The 18,580-nt window shown below is 34.3% G+C and overlaps 1 protein-coding gene across 7 annotated transcripts in view; it reads right to left on the bottom strand.

Annotated features, from left to right (window-relative positions):
- Positions 1 to 1,204: 1,204 nt before the first annotated feature.
- The window catches only part of Sgce (sarcoglycan epsilon), a 69,885-nt gene continuing 52,509 nt past the window's right edge, over positions 1,205 to 18,580 (bottom strand). For 2 of the 7 annotated variants that reach the window (XM_076833844.1, XM_076833816.1), the window contains 5 exons: positions 16,267 to 16,478; positions 15,309 to 15,335; positions 14,407 to 14,595; positions 4,279 to 4,322; positions 1,205 to 1,479 (listed from right to left, as the gene is read on the bottom strand). In XM_076833844.1, the coding sequence (XP_076689959.1) occupies positions 1,463 to 1,479; positions 4,279 to 4,322; positions 14,407 to 14,595; positions 15,309 to 15,335; positions 16,267 to 16,478 (489 nt within the window). In that variant the 3' untranslated portion in view covers positions 1,205 to 1,462. Of the gene's footprint in view, positions 1,480 to 4,278; positions 4,323 to 14,402; positions 14,596 to 15,308; positions 15,336 to 16,266; positions 16,479 to 18,580 lie in introns of those variants that run through there. The other 5 variants (XM_076833851.1, XM_076833823.1, XM_076833853.1 and 2 more) reach the window with 3 other exon arrangements.

Consider the following 18,580-nt stretch of genomic DNA (forward strand, 5'->3'; position numbering starts at 1 on the left):
TGTCACAGTGGAGTCCTCTGGAGCCTTGATGACCTAGAATGTGACCCTGACACAATACATTTATAACCTACAGCTGATTGCTCCTGGAGAACAGTGAGTGACAATGCCCTAGTTATCTTAGAAAGAAATGAGTTAGAGATCCCTCTTTAAGAAACAAAAGAACCAACATTCTCTGGTAAGTCCCAGAAAGAAGTGGGGGTTCCACTACCAATGACATGACAAAGTATTATTCTCAACAGAAGGCAAGTTGCTGCACAAAATAAAAACAGCAAATCTTTTTGGATTTTGGAATCAGGTTGAGATCACATTTGTGTGACTTCTGACCAATTAACAGATAACACAGAATTGTGCCCGGAGCAGGAAAAGGAGGTTTTCCTGATGGTCAAGTTTGCAATAAAAGCTGCCCTGCTAGCTGGCCTGATGGCCATGTCAAACCAACAGTGTCCAAGATGCATGCAAGAGACCAACATGGTATGAGGAAGCTCTGTAAAACTATGAACATCAAAGTTACCAGGGGAGACCCTGTGGCATTTAACCATATCACTATCAGTAACTCTTCTTTCTGTGCAAATACCTCCTGGGCTGTTTCTAAAACCAAATATCTGATTATGAACTCAGGTAAGTATGTACCCTGGGCTATCCTGCTTGAAGCAGATGTTATCAGTTCCATAATCTACATTAACACTGGGTTTCCTCTAGAACACTCTTAAGAAATATGATATAAAACAACAAGATCAATGTATGCTATAAAACAACAAGAGCAAGAACAAGAATATAGGTGGGATTATATCCACACCTATAATCCCAGCTACTTTTCAGGTAAAGGCAAAAGGATAGCAAGTTCAAGGCCAATCTGGGCAACGTAGTTGTCAAACTCTATCTCAATGTGAATTTTTTAAATAAAAGAGTGGAGGATAGAGTTCAGTGTAGAGTGCTTGGTTACCATCATGAGACCCTGGGTTCAATTCCCAGTACCAGGAAAACACAGATACACACACACAAAAAAAAAAAAAAAACAAAAAAAAAAAAACAAGCTTTTCAGTCTACAAGAGTTAAAGCACTATTTAAATGGGTTGCTCAGTTGGAGTACAGAAGCATAGCCTTATATAGTCATAAGAATTACTTAATAAAATCTTGTTCAGTGAAGATGAATACATGAACCTATTCTGAAGTAAATTTGACCAGACATTAGGCTCCATTAATGTTTATTTTAAAGATCACTTTTTATTGTAACAAATATAAAGTCATCAATGTCTTACAAATTGTCAAAAATGATTTAAGTACAAAAAAAATACATTAGTAAAACCAAAGTTATATTGTATTATTTGGTACATACTTAATACTGTCAACATGCACACCATATGCCAGAAAAGCTCATGCATTATTGGAAGAAAAGAGAAATAAGATGCAACTGCTATAACTGTGTGATTATAAATTCATTGCTTCAGTCAGTTTTCTTTCTTCAGGGATACCATTTACCTGCAAGGAGCAAGAATGAATATGAGCATGAGTTAGGCAAGATACAGACACTTTTAGATTCGGGGCACTGTGCATTATGGCAAGAAGAAATTTTCTATCTTCTTAACATAATTTAAAGTAATTACATTGCATTATTTCTTTGCATTTCATTAAAGAACAATTTCTAAATTAGCCGTCCCCTCCCCTTCTTGGACCAAAGCTGGAATGTTCTGTATTTCTCAAAAGGTATGGCCTGAAAATTCCTCCCACAATAAACAAACAGAAAGAGGTTGCCTGCGGGATGTATGACTGTACCTTTTAATCGTGGCTTTTAAAAAATACCATGTGGGTTGGAAGGGCAGAGAAAATGAGAAAACCTGAAGGGACATCAAACCTAATGGCCTGGGCCTGGGCCAGAAGGCAGTGCTATTGTCAGCTTCTAACTGCTCTATTATCCCAGTTAGTGCTCAAGTCCAGGAATACAACGCCAGCAGCTACTTCACTTCTTAAACTTTAGATGAGAATTTAAAAGAAAACAACAAATTACATGAAACAAGCTTCAAAATCTACTCTCCCCTGATAACTTCCATTTGGTAGCTACAAATAAAATTACTTGCTATCCAAGAGACAAATTTGTGCCTAAATTACCTTCATGGCATAGTGCTTAGAGGTACTTGGAAAAAGACAGTTATTGTTTCATGATAATCATGTACAAATGTAGCTGCCTCATTATGGTAGGATAACCAGGATGAAAGAACAGAAAGACTCAACCGTACTCATGAAAGTACATAAACAGCACCGCATCCATGCATTTGCAGACAGAACAGAATAATTTAGAAATAGAAAAACAATTTTTTTTTTCATTTTTATAATGAACAGAATGGGAACAAGGAATGTAACTGTGCCCACTTAGCTCCCCTCTCCAGGAGGCCTGACTCCACTTAGTTACCAATGTGTCAGAGGTAGAAACACAACAATTTTTCATAATTATGCAAAATGCTAAGGTGGCCTCTCTTCTGAAGCACTTAGACACTGGAGCCTCATTGATAAAACAAGAAAACAACCAAGAGGAGACAGTGCATTTCAGTCAATAACATGATCCAAATTGCAGAAAAACATAAGGAAACAAGAAGGTAATTGGTCATGGTGCTAACTAAAAATGAGATCCATGCTTTCTTCACTCAAGCAAAATGCCTGCTCCCCAAAACCTGCTTTAGAAAAATAATTTTGAAAATTAACTTGAACATCCTGAACTCCCCTAGGGCAAAGTCTTTGGCTCTTACCACATTGGCTCTGGCATAAATTCTCCTTGTATTTGGAAAAGTTCCCTATTACTAAAAAGCAGTACACTAACAAGTCTACTTGCTAAAAATCTATTGTGATTATCAAACTGGTAACATCTGTGAAAATCATCCCTAATATTATCTACTTAAGCTTTCTACTTCTCCTCATGGGTAAGTGAAATATGGATCTTTAAGATATTTTTACATACTTTTTTTCTAGAAATTATCTCCCTTTTCCTCACCTGTCTCTGAAATAATCAAGAATCAGAAGACAAATATTTCAGGAGACATAAAAGTCTATGAGATTAATGAGAAAGAGGTTCTCTTATTCCTATTACAGAAATATTCCTTTAATTTTTTTCTGCTTTTAAAAAATAGCCATGAAATTAATGGTAGTAAGGATTCATTTTTTTTCTCTATTTAGGTGACAAACATTTATAACCAAGTTTGTTTCTTCATCAATCTCTTGAATGCTTACAAAGTAAGCACCACCACATCAATATATTGAACAGTCTTGTTGGAACACATTAGCATTTAATTAAAACAAGTATCAAAATTGTGGGAAAAATTCTGATAAACATAATATCATAATTAAAATCTGATGAAAATTTTTATTATACTTGCCTCAAATCTTTGAAAAGTTGTCAAACGAAAATCTCCTTAAATTCCCGAAAGCAGTAATAATAGAGAAGATAATTTCTGAATGAAAACATCCAATACATTTCTACATGTGCCTGAAGTTTTTGAGACTAACTTAATAGTTTCCCTACCACAAAGCCACTATTCATAGTTAGAATTCCACACCCAACTTACATTTTTAAAACTTTTCTTGCTTTTCCAAAAGAGCTACAAAGGCATTACTGGTTGCCTGGCAATTAGAACTAGGAATCAACCACTAATTAGAAGACAATCATGAATAAGTTATCTACTTGGTACTGAAATGAATGAAATAATTGGCTGTGGAAAATTTTTAGGGACACTTGAAAGACATAAACTTAAAGAAAGCAAGTCTTAGGGAAATAGAATAGTTTAGGGAGAATTGTCCGCCATCTTGTCGTCACTGGTCATGTTATAACAGCTTTCTAAAGCAGCTTTAAAACCAGGCCAACCATTTTTCACTTATCCCCCTGAAGCCTCAGTGATTAGTCACAAAGGTTTCCTTTTGTAAGAATCAGTTTCAAGCTGCTCACTTACTGAGACAAATCCTGGATGCATCCAAGCTAAAAATCTTTCATACCAAGGGGAAGAATAGGGTGCTTGGCTGAAGGAAGGGGATTTTATTCAGTCTTCCTTAATTAGACAGGACCTCCATGGATGCTTTTGCTGTAAGATCATTTACTCTGTGTTTATCATTCTGATGCCAATCTATGCAATAATCTAAGCTATTATTCTGAGGTTCTAAGTCTGATTAAGAAATGATACAAGTGTTTTGCCTTACTTGGTGAAGCAAAAACTTCATAAATTATATAGTGCTACAATTATCTTTTAATCTATTAGCTTCATCCACAAACATCTACTTAGTATTTTTAGTACTTACCTGTAGTCTGCTGTTGGGGAATCTGAGTCTGGTGTGGCAAGTTCCTAGAAATGATTAACGTTATTGAGTAAAACAGTGTTTGCACACATGTAAATAGAGAGCAGACATATTAGGACAAAAATCTGCAGGAGATAAATTCCCATGTCCTGTAATCCAACATAACTCCTCTCCCACTTCAAGAGTTTATGGATGAGGAAACAGGCCTAAGATGGATAAATGATAGCAATATTTGATAATATTCATGGAATTTTTACTACATGCTCTAATTTATCTACTAACAACCCTAAGAGGTAGGTATTGTTATTTTTTCCATTTTACAAATGAAGAAATAGGCTTAGAGGTTCAAGGCCACGTGGCTAGAAAGCAGTGGATAAAGACGTGAACACAGTGATTCCAGAAATTGTGTTCTTAACTTTCATTCTTTCAGATCTAGATCTAGAAACACACACACACACACACACACACACACACACACACACACACATTCATACATTCATACACCATCCCTGGTCATGTCACAACAGCTTTTTAAAACATATTACCACCTTCAATCACTTTTCCCAAACCTGTGCTTTTTTATCCTCATGCCAGGGAATGGCCACACACCCAAACATGTTATTCGAAATGCAGAAGTCATCCTCAACCCTCCCCTCTCGTTCAGTTCCTACATTCAATCACTTGGGAACTTAATACATTTCTCCTGATCTCAGCTGAATCTCTCCCTTGCTTCCCTATGGCCACTACCAAATTGGTTGAAATCATCACCATTGCTCATGTAAATTCTCACAATCTGTCTGACTTATTTCATTGTTCACATTCCTGCTCCCTATAATCCACTCTGTGTATTGCTTGTCAGAATGATCTTCTAAAACACAAATCTGATTTTGTCATTCAAATAACACACATCTCCTATTCCTTATATCTACCTGCAAATTGAGTTTCAGGTTTCTTAGTGCAGCCATCAATATTCTGGTCTCTATGAAAATACTTCATCGGCTTGAAACAGAACAACTAACCACCGCAGCCACTACCATGTCCTACATCCAACTAGCAATGATTTGTCTTTGCAAAGTCAACTCAAAATTGGTTACAGCAGACATATATTACTCTTATGAGTGAAAAAATTCTATAAGGAATGTTATCCAAATATTTATCATATTTTTTCAATTAAAAAATAACATGCCTCTTCTTCTCTAAGCACTCCACCCCTAATTAGGTTACCATTTAGTAAGCATTCATACACAGGTTTTCATTGTATTTCTCTACATATAATATTTAATCACCCCAAAGTGCCTAATAAGTAAGGATCATTCTATGTAATATCTCCAATAGGAATACGCAATGTTTTAGTGAAGATGCTTACAAAGACTCACACAATACATGTATTTGTGAGCATGCGGATATATCCATTTGATGTTTCAAATTCGGTTATTTCTACTAGTTTAGGAAAATGTGCAATTTGAGTTCTATGTGGAAGAAACTCCAGGAGCCTGCTCTTGCTACAGAGTAAGGTTTGATCCAAGCCAGAGAATTTCAGGTTTTTGTTTCTCTTCAGCAGTGGAATTCCTTTTAATTAAAATCCTAAGTAGAACTCTGATGTACAAAGGAGATAAATGTGAGGTTTCTCTGGGTTGAAACAAGGGAGCCAGAATTCCTGCCTGCTTTGTTTCCTTTGCCCTACATGTTGGCCCCTAAAGCCTGTCTAAGAAACCTCCAAGAAACAAAGTTTGCAAATCATTGATCTGAAGCATTTCAGCCAGGCAAATATTATGTTCCAAATATAATGATCTAAAGTGAAAAACGGTGCATGCCAGTTAAATAGTGTTTAAACTCTTAATCTAAGTTAATGCCTTTGAGTGATTTTTTTTAAAAATTCAGTTTTATTTTAAATATATTGTTTAAGGAAATAAGAAAATCAATTCTAATTTAAGGAAATTATTTAATAATCTATTCTAATGATTCTCTTTTTTGCTGTTGTGTATTAACCACACTTATGTTCATGTGGTCCATGGGAGTATTTCTTTTGCTTTGTTCTTCAATATACCACACAATGTATATCGGTTTGGGTCACAAAAGTAAAAAAGATGAAGTTAGAAGCCACAAAAAGGAACTAAGTTCAGATTTAAAGACGGAAAAGCAACCACCTTTACTACCAAAGTTACAGTGCAATTACATGAGCATTGGGAGTTGGGTAGGAGATGCGTAATTGACTGGGCTTATTCTACATTCTAAACTGATAGAGTGCTCCCTCTGCACACCTACACACACCACACATAAGCACTTCTTCACTATCATCTTTAATTCTACCTTGTCCATTAAAGAATTAAAGCAACACATTTTTGACAAAGAGGACCAGGAAAGCATAGAACACAGCTGTCGAACACAGCTGTGGTTGGTAAACAAAGACACAGGCTTCTTGAAAGCCTAGATTAAGCACACTCCAAATTCAAAATCAGTATTGGAATGACTGGTTGGATCCCCTCTTGTTGGCCCTCCCAAAGTCCTCTTCTGTGGAATTCTGCTTGGAAATCATTCATCAGCCAATCCACGCCCTGTCATTTCTTCTCTAGCCTCCACATTTTCCTCTTCCACAAAACTGCTAAACTTTCTAAATTACAATAGGCTTAGCTAGGTGACAATAAATGGTTGGTTAAGAAAGTGTCACACACAAACTAGCAAGAAATTCAGAAAAGATACCTGAGAAAGTGATTGTTTGTACTACCTTGGTTTGGGGATTTAAAAATATCTGCAGTGTGTGTCACAGTTGGCTATGTTTGCATGATGCACATGCACTCTGAAATTTCAACTGAAACGATAGATGAGTAGCAAAAGTGCTTATGTGTGCAAAAAGGTGCTCAACCGAAAAAATGTTGAGATTCAACTTCCCCCCGTCTAAGGTGTGTACATCTAGCTATTTTTGTGGCTGCCCAAACTTGTGACTGCCTGTGAGTCTGAGTGTCAGAGTGTTAATGTATCTATGATGGGCATATTCAAAGTGGTGTATTCCACTAAAGAACTGAAGGGAGGTACCTCCAAAGAGCACTGCTTCAGGCATACTGGAAAAATGCCTATGACTAACTCTACTGGAGTTAAGACGCAGAGAATGCAGGAAGAGAGTGGGAGTGTTTCCATCCTTGCTGAAAGCAGGCTGCTACAGTCAATTATACTGGAGAGTGGGGGTTGACTTCAAATAGAGGCCCTATAATCCTTCGAAGAAAAGACCTTTATACAGTCATAAAACTACTTAGAATAATTAAGTTATTAATGGACACACTGAAAGGTTATAATGTGTAAACTGCAGCATTACCCAGAAAGTTAAGAAAACTAATTCTCGGAATTATTAGCATTAATTATTTTCTAATTTTATTGCCATAATTACATGCATTTAAACAGAAAATTGTGTAAATTAGTCATTGCAAAAAGTTCATTCTTTAAGAAAGCAAAGGTAATAACTTGCAAATTAAGAAATAAGTGATTTGGGGGGAGTACACAATTATTTGTTATTTGTACAATTGTTTCAAGGTAATTTGACATTCTTGGATACCCTGTAGAGTAATTCTATGAGTAAGGTGGATGATTATCAACCAATTACATTGCTACTTGCTCAAAGACTCAAAAGCAAAGTAATTTGCATAAAGCCATAGAATCTATGCCAGACTTGAAAGAAAACGACATTAGTTACGTAGAATACAAAACATTTCTCTTTCGAAATCTTATGAAGACATTTAAAAATGAAAATAGTAATATATTTTAAGAATTTCCCATTATTTAAGGAAAACTTATATTCCTCAAACCTTGATTTTTCTATACATACAAACACACACACAAAAAAAAAATCTGTAAAAAAGGTGATAAAAAAGGTGACTTAGGTCTACAACTACTTTTGTTAAGGAATCAGGTTATTACCTGGAAGATGGAAGGGAGGGAGGAAGATCACAAAGAAACTGTAAACATAATTCTTAATTTCCTTGATTTTAGTTAAAATTAATGTAGTATTCTATATGACATATAAAGGAGAAAGAGACATTCATTTGTTTCTTTTAACTTTCCTCCTGCTTGTATAAAGACAAGCATAAACCTATCACAGCTTTAAATTGAAGCAGTACAAACCTATAGACTCAAAATCCATCAAAGGACATTGCATCTATCCCTTTTAGGGTTTACTCACTGAATTTAAAAAAAAAAAAAATTTAAAGTCAATGACTCTGAAACATCCCTAGTTGCTTGATAATTTTTGTCAACAGGAAATCATTACCTTGCTCCCCTGAAACAGTCTCTTCAACTGATCTCAACTTTTAGTTAAACTTAATTTTTTATTTATGGAATTTTACCATGAATGAAATGTTGGTTCTCATTACCACCAAAGGGAAGATATAATGATACAATACTTCAGTAAAAACTAAAATGATTAGTTACTATCTGTAATTAAAAGGCATACTTCTACCTTTATACTTGTTAATTTGCAAAAGATTAGGCACAATCTACCTCCTGTTTTTGAGGGACACCCAATTATCCTGGATTAGGTATTTAATGAATAAGAAAGATTTTTGTACAGTCAATTAAAATCTTCCTGGAAAATGTGGGGCACTTTCCCATAATATTCCCATAATATTCATTAACTACATAAGTGTGCTCTATGAAGATACCTCCCACTCAGGAAAAATCTGTTGGTAATGAAGTGGTTAAAAGAAAATAATAATAAGGAGGCAGATTTCCCCCCTAAAAGGCAACATAATTCCTCACAAATTTAACAATATCTTATTTTTTAGAATACTGAATATTTGGGATTCTCCACTAATGTCTTTTTCCAAAAGCATAAAATTGCCAACTGACTATACTTCCAGAGTAGTTTTTAGGTTTTCAGGGGATAGCATTTTTCTGTCCCATTCAGACACTGTTTTCTAATCAGGGCTAATCTCTCACTTGCTCATGATGTTTAGTTCAAGCAATTTAAGGAGGTGTGGAAAAGTCTAGAGACTGATATGCTTAAATCTACAAACAGCCTAAACTTTCTAGACAAAACTCACTGCCCTGCTTCTTGTTCATACTTCCACACATAGTCCTCAGGGGCATTTAGGAGAAAAAAAAAAAAAAAAAAGTTCCTCCTTTAAAACTCCAGGTGGAGGTCTGTGAGAAAACAAACACTTCTTCCCACTCTCCCTATACCCCCACCAGAAACACCGGAGGCTCTGGATTTCCAAATCCTAAACTTAAGTCCTTTAAATCAGGGATTCTCTACCTTTTTCCTGTTCTTCCATAACGTATGCCTCCAGACTCAGGCCCCTGAGATCTGCACTATAGAAGTTTTACAGCAACTGACTTGCAATGGTGGTTTGGGAACAACTACATTAGACTCTCAACTTTAAGATATAAATTTCTATGAGTTGAAATATTTTTTTCATTTAAATATTTACAAAAGTTTATCTTGAGGGATATCAAGCAAATCTGTAATAGATTTTTGATGTTAAGCCTTTGGTCACAAATGTAATCCATAACCACAACAATGATTCTTTGGGCAAAGGCAACGTACACTTAAGAATTATTTTACAATGTGATTTCCAGAAATGAATTTTAAATAAGGAGACTGCCAGTGGGGATAAAATTTTTTTTCTATTATCTATAGTAACATTTACTTACTACAAAGAGCTGCAAAGACAACTTAGTACAGGTGATGCAGAAAGTCTGACCGGAAAAGAGGATGCAGACATTCTACACAACAGCCGGCTAGAGCCTCTAATCACAATTGAGACCACTGGACACGAGGAAGGTCTAACGAACTGCCCAGACCAGAGAAAAGTAGGGAGATATGATGAATGTTGTGTCCTAGAGAGTATCTTGGAAAAGGAAAATAACAGTAGTGGAAAAACTAGTGAAATCTTAAAAAAAAAAAAAAAAAAAAAAAAAGTCTGAATCTAGATAACAGTAAAGTACCAATAACAAGTTCTTTGTGGTGATTATCTATGTGCCATGATCTACAAGGTGTTCACAATGGGAGAAACTAGCTGATAGTATTTGAGAAATGTTTGTATTGGCTTTGCAGCTTTCTTGTACCTCTAAAATTAAATATATATATTAAAGAATAAGTACATTAGCAAAGTAAATTGACCTTATATTTCTAAGACTATGTGATAATTTATAGCCTGTTCATAATTCTTCTGTGATTTGAGAAGCAAAAGGAACACTACAAAATGAGAGCTCTCCTTTCCATGTGCTAACATTTTCCAATTCTACCCTAGCTTCCCTTTTTACCACCTCTTGACTCTAAGCTAGATCCGAGATCCCTGAGGTCAATGACCATACTATCTATCCCTGAGTAGAGATCAGGATAGGTAAATAATCTAATCTCAGCACTGACCTAATTTAGTTTTGTCTCTTATCACTGTCTCAATAAATCATCTACAAATGATTAAACACTTTTTTTTTTTGCTGGATAATTCACAGTGCCAATCTGGAGCCCTGTAAAGCATTTTATCAAAAAGGAAAATATTATTATGTAATTGACAACAGTGGCAGCCCCTCATTACACAGCTGTCATGAATTCTCTATACCTCTGATGTGAATCAATTTGTTCAAAATACCAAGCTAACATCTATGCAAATTTTATTTTTCCTTTCTTTTTTGCAGTGGTGGGAACTGAACTCAGAGGCCACTGAGATATATTCCTAACTCTTTTTATTTTTTCATTTTCTGAGACAGGTCTTATTGTGTTGCTCAGTCTGACCTTGAACTTGTGATCCTCCTGCCTCAGCCTCCTGAATAGTGGGATTAACAGGCATGTACCAACTTGTCCAGCTATACTCAACTTTGAATGTTCTTGAGTCTTGCTTAGACACCCACATAAATATTTAGCCATATTCTTACACCTGAATGTTTCTGGTGTCAAGTCTGAAGAATAAACACAATATCCAGTAGCTGGCCAAGTTATTTAATAATGATAAATTCAGAACACTTAGTATGACTATGTGAATATGTAAAGATGAAACTCATGCCCTTTTGAGAAAGGGTTAATTAGTAAATACAAGGTAGCATTATCCAAGCACATACCTAGTTATCAGGTACTGTAATGCCTCATCAAATACAATATCTCATTTTAGTTCTGAGAATTCAGTTCTATCCAAATGACCAAAATATTTATGTGTCTATTTGATGCTGAAATAAAACTTTTGGAAAAACAGCTATGTTTTTCAGTTGAAGAGTAAAAGTTGAATTTGTGTAAAGGACAGCTAAGATGAACCTGATACAACGAGTCCCCTATTATCTGGCATGGTTGGAAAATGAGGTTAATCACATATTCTGGCTTATAGGGAGTTACCATAGAGACCATGCACATATTATCCATTTCCAAGAATAAAAGAAAGATAATATACACTCAAAACTGAAACGACACCGAATGTAATTTAATTTTCCTCTGATGAGTCAGACACACTTGATGATCCTGCAGTACCTCAGAATAATCATTGTGAACATCATCAATTATCTATGTACCCTATTTATATAGAAGTGCTAGTTAATGGAGCTTTTCCATTAGCAGAAATTTGAATAATACAAAGGTTTTCAGAACTTAAAAACACATGTAGGTTGAAATTGTTGCAAATTCAATATAATAACCTATTGCATTTGCAAATAGATCTGATCGACATAATGACAGTATTGATGGGGTTATGGAAGGACCAGGAACATGCATTTGGTCTTAAACTAGACAGGAAATTTTATTTTGCTTGTATATTAGAGTAAAACATTGCAAAATTCTAGTCACAGGAATCAAAATAATTTTGATGGAACTATTCTTATTCTCATATATATGGTTAAAAAGGGTAAAATGGTAAAAGTCTTAAATATACAAGTCTTAAAAAATGACAAAAGTCTTTTTTCTCTTCCCTTAAAACTTCATTAGCAGAGTTTTAATTATTTACAAACATTTTCAAGTTTCCCTGCTTATTATAGTAGTTTTGTATTCTATAATTTTAGAGCAATGTTAGCTTAATACCAACCTTGTTTCATGGGTTCACAAAGCACACATAAAATGGTCTGAGAATTCCCATAGCTTAACAAACAAACAAAACCTGGTTTCCAAGTATATTTGACTGTTTCATTTCCTTTTTTTTTTTTATTTTCTGGTACTGGGGATTGAACCCAGGGGCATTCAACCACTGAGCCACATCCCCAGCTGCCCCACCCTTTTTAAAATTTATTACAGATTGGAATAACAGGTGTGTGTCACCATGTCCAGCTGACCATTTCAATTTTAAAGACTACCTATTAGTATTTCACTGACACTCTAAACAATGTAAGAAATATTAGTCAAAAAAAATGTATAAGGAAAGTCAGTCTCAGTAACTCAGTGAGGCCCTAAGAAACTTAGCAAGACCCTATCTCAAAATAAAAAATGAAAAGGGCTGGGGATGTGGCTTAGTGGGTTCAATCCCTGGTATCAAAAAAATATATATATTCCTTTCATTTTAAAAATTAATGATAAAGTCATTCCCAATTTTCATCTCAAAAAGGCATAAGATATGGCTAAGTTGTGCATTATTACAATGTTCTTGAAATTTTACTAATGATGATCCATAACAGAAGGGTGACTGATCTTTAGAGAGCATAGAAATCTCTCTCATTCATTCACCACACCTAAATTCTGTGGAACTTAAATATGTAGTTCAACCTGGCATAATGTTTCCCAAAACCTCAGATTTTTCTATGTCTAATTTTCCTCCACAATTGAAAAAAAAAAAGACTTGAATTATTCTCTCTCTTTTTCTCTCTCTCTGTCTCTCTCTCTCTCTCTTTCACACACACACACACAAACACACACACACACACACAAACACACACACACACACACACACACACAATCTATCCTTTGCTTATATGACCCTGAGTAAATGATGTTAGAGAACTTTAGGAAGATATTTATTACATATTTGAATTTCCAAAGTATTTTGGGCAAGTTCATCTAGGCTGACTGTTTACACTATCCATCTCCGTCATTGTTTAATCTTTAAATACTATGTGCATTTTACCTGATTACAAAATAAACACTCTTGATGGAAAAGGTACCCAGCCTAGTTTCCAGACACATTTTTAAACCATGTTTATTTTCATATTATAATCTAAGGTGTGTGGGTAGTGGAGAGAAAGAGAGAAATGGAGATATTTTTTGCATATACATTCCATTTACCTTGAAAAATAAGGAGGACGTCATAAGTCACCTTTGTGACTTTCAGCACTTTGGGCAATTGAATTCAAGTAATTTACCAGATGATTTAAAAAAATATTCTTAAAAATAAATGATAGCTTGTGCTAGGGTTGTGGCTCAGCGGCAGAGCGCTCACCTAGCATGTGAGAGGCACTGGGTTCAATCCTCAGCACCACATAAAAATAAATATTTAAAATAAAGGTATTGTATCCAACTACAACTAAAAAATAAAAACTTTTAAAATATGATAGCTTTACCCACTATTTTATATATCAAACTCTAGCTCTGAGACACAGAAAATTCCTCAGCCTCCCTTCCCATATACCTGTCCTTTTCACAATCCTCCGGCAGGTTCTCTGACCAGATCTTCCAAAAGAAGAAAAGGTTTAAGATACTAAAATATGTTTATAGTTCATACTTAAACTGCTCATTTTGATATACAAACAGACCACACACAAAAAAAAAAAAGAATGAAAAAAGAAAAAAAAAACCTAAAAACCCTTTATCCTGAAAAAAAATTTAGATGACATACGGCTATGATAATAAAAAGAATAAAAAAGATTAACAAAACCAAATAGTTCCAACATTCTAAAAATCCATCAGTTTGCAATGCTTTCGTACATGGTTCTCTTTTCATAATTAACTCATTTTTAAGCAAACATATATAATGGCTTATTATCAGTATTAATGTCTTAAACATTAAGGTGAATGTAGTCTTGTTTGGATTACTGAAGAAGAAAAAGAATTTCCTGGAAGTATTTCTACTCTTTTGTTTCAGGCTAGTAAGAATGCTAGCTACATTATCAATGAACTTTTTGTATTGTCTCTTCCAATTATAAACAAAAGCAAAATCAAGGAAAGCTCTGGTCTTTATAGACATTAGCAAGTATATATGGGCACTTTAGTGGCTCTGGCTCTGAGGCAATACTTACTGCTGTGTTTGCATCAGGGGCATATTCGTGCTATCATAGCTGTCTGTGTGTAGAGGAGGAATGATCTCCCCAGTTACGGGGTGAAACACAGGAAGCGTCGACAGGGGCCATGCTATCTCTCTGTTCTTGGACATATCTCGTAGCTCCTTTGTAGATTTCTGAATAGCACTATGATGGACCAATTGGATGCTATGTCAAAAGAAAAGAAAAATAAACAACAACATACATTTAAAATCACATATTAGCCTGATACTTCATCAATTTAAAAAAGCTATAAAAATGCTTTTTCTTCTAAAATAACAAGACATTATTGTACTTTGGGCATTTTATACATCTCACATACTTTTAACAGAGCAGAACTGAAAATTACAAACTGATTCTGAAGTAATCTCAAATTAAACTAATCTATGAAGCACTGTGTTCATATTACAGCCCTTAGTAACAAACTAGTTTTCTATTTAGTTTCTACGATTAAGATACAACTACAATAACTTTTATTTTATGGCTTCTGGTGGGGCATTTATAAATACTCACAGAAGTTTCATTTTATAGTAGGTTATTACTGTAGATTCAGGAAAACTTGTATGAAAGGTCTTTTCGTCTGTTCTCTGGTTTATAGAAATGCAGATTGGGAAATCACATAATATAAATGGCAAGTTAATATTCTGAATCTGAAGTATTTTAGGTTTAACTTTTTATCTAGGTAAGCTTAGTTTTCAAACTCTTTTTATGTTTAGTTTCTACCCCTCCTAAATATCTCTATTTAGAAAGCAGCTTTCACATTCATAAAATAAACTATGAAAGATGATGAATGAAAAAAAAAGCATGACACACATGTATGGAGCATGATGGGCAATGGAGAAGTGGAAAAAATGATAAAGAACAGGAAAGAAGACACTTACTCTGGTGTTTGCATGTTTCTCTTTTCCCTAGAAACAAAACAAAATTTATGAATTAAATAATAGCATTGATATTTGGAACATTAAGACTATATGCTCATGGAATCTTGCATGATGTGGAAATGCTGACAGTGTTACTTTTAAATGCAACCAGGCAGCATTTGCCACCAGGTTTATGATATTACTTGGATGAATACACACACAGCGATGGAATACTGATGAGAAACACACAGAAAATGAAAAAAAAAATGGAGATTAAGAATCAAGCTCTTGATTGAAATAAATTCTATGACATAATGAAATCAGGCTATATGTAAAAATGGAAGAACTTGTTACTTGCTGCTTTATTAATTTTTTATCCTTTGCTTTGTTACCCTGACTTCCAGATAATCTCAGGAGGTTACCTTAATTGACATAGATGTCCTCAACGTACTAACTATTCATGAAGACTCATTACTCAAATTTTAGCTTATTTTTCTTAATTAACTCCTAAACTGTTTTTTAAAAATATATTTTAAACATTTAGATTGTGACACCCTGTTTGACAGCAGAATGATTTCAAGAATTCTGACCATCACTCTGATCAAACTAAGACAATTCGTTTATTTAAAGTGCAATTACCATGTCAATAGATTCCACAGTCTCTGCTCACAAAAGATGGCTTGTGTAACCAAAGTATCTTGTCTCAATTATTCTTGGGACTGTTTTGCCAGCATGAATTTATATCTAGCCTTAATAATTTTTGAATAAAGTAATTATAGGCCCTAATTTGGTTTACTAGACTCAAAACTATTTAAATTCATTTTAAAGGAATAAAGTACTACAGTTTGACTTGAACACAATTTCAATTCATTTATAAAGTATTATATGAACTAAATGAAACTTTGCTCTTAATGGAATCATCTAGGTTGCTATCTTAGCAGGCTCTCTAATTTTTTTATTAGTGTTTTAAAGTACTCACACGCCTTCCCGTCGGCAGCACATGATATAAGCAAGTATTAGAAAAAGGACCAGTGCTACTGCCGAGGGCACAGCCAGTGTAATTAGGAAATCCGTGTAATAGTCTCTGCTTTTCAAAGAATCAGAAGGGGGTTTGTACTCTCCACCATCAGGCAAAATCCCCTCTCCACGAATCACTTCCTGATAAGTGGACACTTGCTTTGTTTTATCAACCTGATACAAAAGAAGACAATTATACACCAAATTAATAGCTGCAAACATTAATGAGATTTTTAAGATCTATACACACCAAAACATTCTTTGACAAATTACCTTAAAAAGCCATCTTTTCCAATTATGTTATCACCTTGAATTTCCAATTATTTATTGGAGTCAGGGAGAGATAATGAATGAAAGTAATAAAGGATTTATCTTGGACTATTTTCTGCATAATTCTCTCAACATATATACATTTGCCTCACATGTAGACATACATAATAAATGTATGTACATATGTGTGTAATTTTCTGTTTCCTCCAAAGCAGAAGTTCTTTACAGTACTGTGTAAATTTCTTGTTTTCTAGTGACAAACCTCAGTGCAGATGTTAACAAACCACAAAATGGCTGATGAACTGGTATGAAGGTTTAGTTTCTAAGGTCAATCAGTGAAAGAGAGGAAGAGAAAAGAAAAACAAAAAGGATAGTTTCCCAAACTGTTCTTGATCTTTCTGCAACCCAGCTGACACGTTTTTAGAAAAGATAGTTACGGAATATGAAACCCTTCCAATGCTATAGTTTTCCTAAATTCTATCCCAGGATCCAAGAAATGCAGACTTGCATTATGTTAATTTACCTCCATGTTAATGAAACTGCTTTCACAACAAAGTTGTATTTAATGATAGTACGGTTTTTAGTAAAGGATGCTAAAAAGGTACCTGTGTAAAATCTGTTGCAGCATTTGCTACCAGAAAAAAAATGTTGGGGAGAATTATTTATGGCATTACTTAATATCCTCTCCCAAAAGACTCCACTTGAAGAATTTTGTTAATAATGCAATGCTTTATTTCTGCCAAGGAATTGATGTTCTGTGTCCTTCTTAAGAATGGGAACTAAATAACTGATGAATTTCCTTTAAAAAAAATATTTTTAGTTATACATGGACACAGTATCTTTATTTTTTTAAAATTTATTTTTATATGGTGCTAAGGATCGAACCCAGTGCCTCACATGTAAGAGGCAAGTGCTCTGCCACTGAGCCACAACCTCAGCCCTGAATTTCCTTTTTTTATCCTGGACATTAGTATACTTGTTTTCAAACATGACTTTACTATCTATTATAAAGTTTAGGTCCCAATATTATCATTTTTTAAATTCTCTATTATTATATTTATTATATGACTTTTATTTAAGCCTTCTGAAATCTTTTATGGCATATAAACAACTACATGTAAAATTAAAAAATGAAAATTCCAAACCTTTCCATTATCGTAAAAACTAAAATCTTCAAAGCATAAGTCATTTTTAAGCTTTCAGAAATCAGATAATATTCCTACACAAAGGCTCATGTTACAACCCCAAGTAAAATAGCATTGCTAGGGTCTGCCTCTGACTCTGTTGAGAGGAATCTATTTAAGTTATGATAGCAGCTGCTCAGTCCTTCATACCCTTGTATGTTTAGCACCATGACTGAGTTTTTCAAACTCAATATTTGCCTCTAATGCACATAAACCATAGCAAGAGAAAAAATTAATTTGATTTAAGAAGGTAAAGGACATTATTTCTCTAAGATGCCAAGGACATGAGAAGAGTAGTTCAGGGCAAAAGGCCACAGGGAGTGCTAAGTATTGCAACGTGAGTAACATGTTCTCCAGTACTGGAGCCTGGCAAGCTGCCTGCAGTGGGCTCTCTAAGACATGAAGTGACAGTTGTGTTTATGTGTCAATAACTTTGTTCAAATGTCAACTTTAAACTTAGATCTAATTCATTCGCTGCCAATCATAAAGAGCTGACAAAAGTTAAATCTAAAGGTCACAAACAACTTTGGTACCTCTCAGTTAGCAGGATCACAATATTATATAGAGATATACAAAAAATACAACTAGTATACACATATAAAAGTATTTATATATATGGTTATATATATATAAAACTTCACATTTTTCTAAATCTTACAGCATGCAAATTAAAAAGTGGTATAAAATATAAAAATATTTGATGTTTATGAATTTATTCTTAAGAGTGTAAGTAAGATACTAACTTTCCTCACTTGGAATTGTTTCTTGAACCTTAAACTTTTCACACAATTTGTGTTTCCAGGACATTGATAGCATAATATT

Source organism: Callospermophilus lateralis, chromosome 1 (genome assembly GCF_048772815.1).
Source record: "Callospermophilus lateralis isolate mCalLat2 chromosome 1, mCalLat2.hap1, whole genome shotgun sequence".
NCBI lineage: Eukaryota > Metazoa > Chordata > Mammalia > Rodentia > Sciuridae > Callospermophilus > Callospermophilus lateralis.